Source organism: Sparus aurata, chromosome 13 (genome assembly GCF_900880675.1).
Source record: "Sparus aurata chromosome 13, fSpaAur1.1, whole genome shotgun sequence".
In the NCBI taxonomy this organism is placed as follows: Eukaryota; Metazoa; Chordata; class Actinopteri; order Spariformes; family Sparidae; genus Sparus; species Sparus aurata.
This window is the reverse complement of record NC_044199.1, coordinates 17,755,016-17,762,344: the sequence shown is the minus strand read 5'-3', so window position 1 is coordinate 17,762,344 and position 7,329 is coordinate 17,755,016. Positions and strand designations below refer to the sequence as shown.

Here is a 7,329-nt window from a genome sequence, read left to right as displayed (position 1 = left end):
AGAAATAATGAATTAAAGTTAGCTTACATGCTGCCACTGCACACTCATAACATTGTACAATATGAGTGTGTTCTGTGGATTCTGCAACTGTAACAATTGAAAACTATGCACGCTTGAAGCGACAAAATGGAGCCTCCTGGAGAAAAATAGCTGATTGTTGAGTCTCATCCCCAGAATATGAAATAGCAGACTGAAGCTTCAGGTTGGCTCACATGCTACACCAGCTCATAGCATTAGTTTTTGACAACCTGGGGACGACACTCGACATCAAATAATTCCTCTAGGAAGTTACGTGTTGTCGCTTTGAAATAAATCATACAATCAAAAACAGTAGCCCATAGCATAAGAAGTTATTTGAAAGACTTTTTACATTTTGCTCTTCCATTAACCCATTTGGTCAGAGAACATTTGATACCCACTTTTTATACACACAGGTTCTGTTACGTCCTCACTTGTGTGAAAGATAATCAGACAAAACAAAAAGCCTCATACTTTAACCTGTAACCTCCAATCAGCTGATAAAAAAAGAGAGTAAATGACAATCAACATAGATAACAAATTAAATCAACCAAACACATACAACAAAAGAAAATAATAAATAGATTAAAATAGTTGAAAAAGTACAATGAAATTAGAAAAAAGTTGTTTTTTTAACATTACACTTAATTTTTATTATTAGTAGTAGTATTATTGTTGTTGTTATTTGTAGTTTGGTTACATTTTGGACTAATCTAACACGCTCACAGCCTTTTGTCAGTTCTGGGGCTCCATAATCAAAACCACTTGATCAGACACCTCTCTTCATAGCAAAACATTAGCCTCATAGCATAATTGCCTAAGTCATTTTTTGGCCAAATTGTGATATCTGCCTAACTTTACTCTCCTACCACTGCTGCATCATCCTGCCTTTCTGCCTATGTCCTTGGCCAATCACAACACTCATTAGAATCCAAAAACACTATCTGCCTTAGTCATCTCTTTGACTTAGGCAGTTTTGATGATACAACAAAAATGGCAGAAAACATGAGAAAGAGGGCTCGGCTGTCCACAAGTGAAGCATTAGCTCTTCTCTTTGATTCGTTTTTATCTGGAAGAGTTCATATTTATTCAATATCCAGTGACAAACTTTCAGTGTGGACAATGGACCATCAATGGGTTCTTATGTGCCCCCAGACAAAAGCAAGTACAATGTATTATAAAACTAAATTACAGATGCACAACTTTGCTTGCTTCAACCTGAGTAACAAAGATAGGTATTGTTATGCTTGGGAGGAGCATGAAGGCTCCCTCAGCAGTGAGGTTTTTGCCCATCTGCAGTCCAAACACTTTGAATCAATCCTAGAGGCCAACAGAAACATCGAGAAAGTCATTGTCTGGAGTGATGGCTGTGGATATCAAAATCGGTGTGGTACCATCAGCAACACCTACCTTCATCTGGCCATGAAGCATGGTGTCACCATTGAACAAAAGTTTGTGGTTGCAGGGCACATACAAATGGAGTGTGACTCCATGCATAGCCTCATTGAACGGCGCATCATCAAAGATATTCACACTCCACGTGATTATATTGTCATTTTTGAGACTGCACGAATGCATCCATCCCCATACAATGTGACTCAGCTATACCACAATGACTTCATGAAGTTATCTGGGGCCTATGTCAATATTCAACCAGGTAAAAAAGTTGGTGACCCCACAGTCCATAACCTCCGGGCTCTCCAGTACTTGGCTGATGGTCAAATCCGGTACAAGTTGGATTTTGAGTCTGACTGGGAGGACCTGCCTCAGCGAATCAGCATCTCCGAAGAACCATCCCAGAGGAAAATGTTACTGCTCAAAGCTTGCTCCTTTATGGCTATGGAGCCGTAAAGGAGCTCAATGAGAGTTCTCATTTCAGTCTCGTTGTAGTCTTTTTTGGTCTCAAACATTTCTCATTTGTTTCTCCTAAAATTCCTTAGGATCAATAGGTGAGACTTGAGACTTTACCACTTAAACCTTGCTCCTTTCCAGCAATGGGGAGACATTCTGAAACTTCATTGAGAGCTTGATGAGATCTCCTTTGAAACTTAAAGGGAGCCCAAGTTGAGATTTTCTGCACCTGTTTCTCAGGAGAAACAATTGAGAAACAAAAGAAATCAGCCACAGCCTCACTTTGGTCTCACATAGATCTCATAGTTGTCTAGGAGAAATGAATGAGACACTACTGAGATCTCTTTTTCAATTTTCATTTCCTCTGGGATTCCACTGGGTCCCACTCTTTCCTTCCCAATTGCCAATTACTCTCAGGAAATTCAATGACTTGCAGGCAATGAAACCAGTACTAGCAAGAGTGGCCCACCAGTACTATGACAACCTCCCTCATCAATAGACAGTGTGAAAATGAGTTTGCACAGCACCTGAGTGGAACTTTGATTAAGGGTGGGAAAGGAAAACAGTAATTAAGGTTAGACATTAATAAACAACTTGGTTAAGGTTGACAAGTTAAACATCTTGGTTATATTTAGGAGAGTAAAACAACTTTGGTTATGTGATGTTTGCATCTATATGTAAGAGCAAAAAATGCCTAAGTCATGGCATATTCTGCCTAAGTCACTTTTTATTTGTTAGGGAATTGATGATGGGTCTTTTTCTTTTTGCATACTTGTTCACACATCTGGTTGAATGTACTGTTACAATATCAATAAAAAATATCAATATGTTTTCTAAAAAATATTTTTTTTCTTGTTTTCCAAAAACATTAAAATATGACTTAGGCAATTATGCTATGAGGCTGACGAAAAAAAAAATATATATTACAATATCTTGTTATTAATGATATGGTATTATTCTTTTAGCAGCACTATGAAACTACTGTGACTTTAAGAGGCCAGGGAGCCGTTTATATTGCAATACTCGTTGCGACACTGGGGTGTGGTTTAGAGTACAGAGCAGAGAAAGATCCTCGCTGACTTCCTGGATGGATCAGTGACTTTTGACAGGATTGTGTGGTGGCACCATGTCCGCCGCCGACTGGAAGCAGAGGTGTGAGGCTGAGTGGAGTCTGCAGGGCGCGCCGATGCCCGACAGCGTGGACTGGAAGTCCGTGTACGAAGCCAAACCGCTCGGGAGGAATCTACTGAAGAACCCTTCGCCTCACGGTACCACAACACTGACACACACGATTCCTGCCTGTTCTGTACTGATCCAGAGACAGATTTAATTCACTGTGCTGATGCAGAGGACCATCAGACGTCAGCGATCTCCAGTTGGTTCAGGTTTCAGTGCTGACACAGATGGGTATGCTTATTAACTTGGGGAGGCGTTTAACGAAGTTTCTGCGTTGTGTTTTGATCCATTAGCAATCATAAAGTAAAGTAAAGTTTAGGCCTCTTCCTTAACTGACCATGGAAAGTTTCTGAAAGTGGTTTCAGTGTGTTGTAATCAACCATATTGAGCCAATTAACTGCAACCTTTCTCTACTTATTGAATCAGTTGCGCAGCTTTGTGCAATCCGGCCAGTGGTTTTTGTAGGTCTAATGCAATACTAGCCCCAACTTGTGGATGGGTCTGTTCTTCATTGCTGTTTAGATGCTCAATATAAATTCTGGATCTACAGTGTCTACATGTACACTCAGCATTGTGGCCTCTTCATCAGGGCTCCCCAAAGTGGGGCCCAGCCATAAGGTTTGATTTGGCCTACCAGGTGTTTCTAGCAAAACAATGAAAAGATGATATTCAATATGATATAGATCTGTGTTTACGCTAGTTTACTGTCTGTAAGGTAAACCGTAGGACTGTAGGTTGGTCAAAATAAAGTACTTTGAAAATGTTACTTTGGGCTCCAGCAAATTGTGCTGAGCCTTTATCACGTTTAATGGGACATTTTGAATTGATTCATCTTGAAAAATAACTGGCAGAATAATAGAGAATGAAAACAAATAGTAACAGCCTTAATAGTAATGAATAACTCTTTTAAAGCAGGTTTCGTTAGCTCTATTTCTAAATTTAAAAGGTAAGTTAATTGAGGTTTAAAGGGGCAATTCATCCACATCCACATTAAAGGATAAAGGAATAACAGAAGCTAGGTAATTGTATTGTACTTTCCAATTCAATCTATTTTTTTCTAAACACAAGTGATTACTCTGTTCACTTGGATTAAAAAAAAAAAAACTTGCAAATTAAAAAGCTGGATTACTCAGTGACACTCAGCATGACTACACTGGGTGTGTCCCACAATGCAGACATAAGCTTTTGTGCCGACTGATACTTTTAAAGTATGTGTTTTCTACACAGCGGCACACCTAGTGACAGGCAGATATATCTTGTTTGTGACATTTACAGTGGGATTACAGTGGCATGGTAACATGAACAGTTGTCCCTTTGTCTTATTTCTCTCAGGCTTGAGCAAGGACACCCCTCCACCTGAACCGCAACTGTCTGATGTACCAAGACGTGGACCTCCACGTTTTCAACCTGAGGGTGAGGGATCAGGATATTTTTGCAGCAAATAAAAACGAAGGAAATTAAGTTCGTAAAGCCTCAGATCATGTTAATGTTTCTCTTAATTCATAGGTGACTTCAGTGGCTGGACCACAGGCATAGAGGTCCTACCCTATGATACAAGCGACATCCCACCAGGTGCTGTGGTCTGTCAACTGCCTCAGTACAGGTGGGTGTTACTGGGAATTAGATGTTTATCTCACAGCTGGTTGTAGCAGGGAATGCCAGTGAGCATATAAATATATGGTCAGGGTACAACTTAAAAAAGTTGATCCCACAAAATGACCATGTAATAAGTGTGTCTCATGTCTCATCCTTAGCTGGTTCTCCATGGAGCAGGTTGTGGACCTGAAGGCAGAGGGACTGTGGGAGGAGCTGCTGGACGAGTTTCAGCCTGAAATAGTCATCCAAGACTGGTGAGTTAATGAGCACCCCACCCACCTCCCACCTGCAGCCCTGCAATAGACCATGTTATCTTATCAGCAGGGCTGTAACACACGTAGATGACATCATGTACAGTACATGTTTTACAGTCTGTGTAGGTCTACCTGAATAATATAAGTTTGGCATGTGTTTGTAGATGATATGCAAACAAAGGATAATCTGGATTTGCCTGTATAAAATTAACTGCCTTTCAGTCATTATTCATTTTATTTCACATCCCTTTTGACAGGATGTTAAGATATTGAATCCAAGGTTCATAATTAATAAAGCTATAGATTGTATAATCTAATAAGACTATAATTACAACTTTTGTATCTTCTGCAGCACAGAAGTATTTCTTCCTGTTTTGTTGAATATTCATATCATTGTTATTTGATAGAAGTTACCAAAAAGTCCATGATTTTCAAAAGTGTTCCATTAAATTACCTCAGTGAGGAACTCTGGAAAGATCTTTTGTCATTCGGTTCTGATAATAGGGAAAATAGGATTTTCCTCTGTTACTTTCTTTCATAAAATACTACACTTTGCTATGATTTCTTCTTCTCCTCAACATAAACTTCTTATTGTCTATCGTTATGTCAGGTATGAGGAGAGTCAGCTGCATAAGCACATCTATCAGCTGCATGTCAAGTTACTGGGTGCGGACAAAAGTACAGTGATCTCAGAGCACACTGTCAACCCCACCGAAGACTGTAGCGCTTACTCACACACATGGAAGGAGGTGAGTTACAGATTCCCCTGGCAAATGCAGAAGAAGTATTCAAATCCTTTAGTTAAGTAAAAATACTAATCTGGCAATGTAAAAATACAACATACCACATAAATATGACAAGTGAAAGTTCTGCATGAAAAATGATACTCAAGTAGTACATAAGAATTAGGATAAATGTAGTTGGTACTGGCCATTTGAGCAAGTATTGAAATGACACCATGTGAGAACAGGGAAAAAAAAATCACTATTTGTCAGAGCTGTTAACAACACATAGACATCTGAAATGTGACCCCGTTTTTGCACTGTTTTTTGTGAGACGTGAAAAGGCAAAGGGCTGGAAACAACATGTTTAATCTTTCTTTAATTTAAAAGCTAGTTTAATTATCCATTGTGTTAAAGTAACTGTAACTGAAGCTGGCAAATGAATGTCATGGAGTACAAAAAGTACTTAAAAATTTTCCTTGAGTACAAGGCTAAATGTGAATGTACTTTCCACCACTGCAGTTTTTCATTGCATGTCTCTCTGTTGGCCTGCAGGTGTCATATGTGTTCTCTGGATATGGACCAGGGGTGAGATATGTCCACTTCCTGCACCGACTCAAGAACAGCTGGATGAATGATTTCTTCTCCACAGTGTTCGCCAACAGCTCAGTGATTGTCAAACCAACCAAAACCAGCTCCTAGGCTGGATACGACCAAAAAGTGCCATGCAGATATAGTTCATTTAGCCATTAGCCACATGCCATGCAGACTTAGCTTACACAGTCTATGTAACCACATGATCAACACATATTCGCTTTTACGCCGGTTATCATATCTAGATTTCATCACACTTAGAAAAATGTCAAAGTATGTGATCGTCAGACCTTTGTATTTACTTTTTTATGCTTTAAAATATTTTACATTTGCATTTGGTGATATTCACAAAATACCTATACAATGTTTTGTGCAATAATAAAACCCAGTTTTCTTATTTCAGAGTTCATTATTTATTTCAAGCAAGGAAACACGTGTCTGAAAAACTAATCTACATGAAGCGGACATACAGTATACTGTATAAACCATATACGCACTCTTACTCCATATTTTCAGCATATTTTCTCTAATGTTAGTGGTGGGTCTGTGTGGATAGTGGACTGTTGATGTTACTGTAGGGGGTGATTCTGTCCTAACTGATGCAAAACTCATGAATCAACAGGAATCAGGATTGCCTAGGAATATATATTTTTTTTAAGATTTCATTTGATTTCTCAGTATAAACAATCTACATCATTTACACTTACACTTACATCAGCGGAAACAGAGACCTAAACAAATGGGGGGAAAAAAACCAACAACACACACACACACATTTACTCCACATTTGAAATAAGCAGGTACGGTTCTAGGGGGGGGGGGGCCAACAGGGGCCAGTGCCCCCGTAACTCTGAGTCTGGACCCCCCTGTGGCCCCCCTGACAGTGAATCTGCATTAATAATACAATGACAGATTTCTTGCTATGATTTTGTTCTGAAGGGAAAGGCAGAAATAAAGTGTCTCAGCAGTTTACTACCCAATCAAAATTGCTGAAATTGTAAACACTGCTTTGTCTGAATGAGGGATTTATCCTTTTTTACGGGTTGTATGTGCCCCCTAACAAAAAAGCCGGCCCCAACCTGGCCCCCCTATTAAAACTGGTCTAGAACCGCCACTGG

At 39.4% G+C, this 7,329-nt stretch overlaps 1 protein-coding gene across 1 annotated transcript; it reads left to right on the top strand.

Annotated features, from left to right (window-relative positions):
- The first annotated feature begins 2,898 nt into the window (after positions 1–2,898).
- nccrp1 (P1, F-box associated domain containing) lies at positions 2,899–6,608 on the top strand. Its single transcript, XM_030437037.1, has 6 exons — positions 2,899–3,137; positions 4,378–4,458; positions 4,552–4,648; positions 4,800–4,895; positions 5,506–5,644; positions 6,173–6,608. The coding sequence occupies exons 1-6, from the start codon at positions 2,996–2,998 to the stop codon at positions 6,317–6,319; spliced, it is 702 nt and encodes a 233-aa protein (XP_030292897.1). The 5' UTR covers positions 2,899–2,995; the 3' UTR covers positions 6,320–6,608.
- The last annotated feature ends 721 nt before the right edge of the window (positions 6,609–7,329 follow it).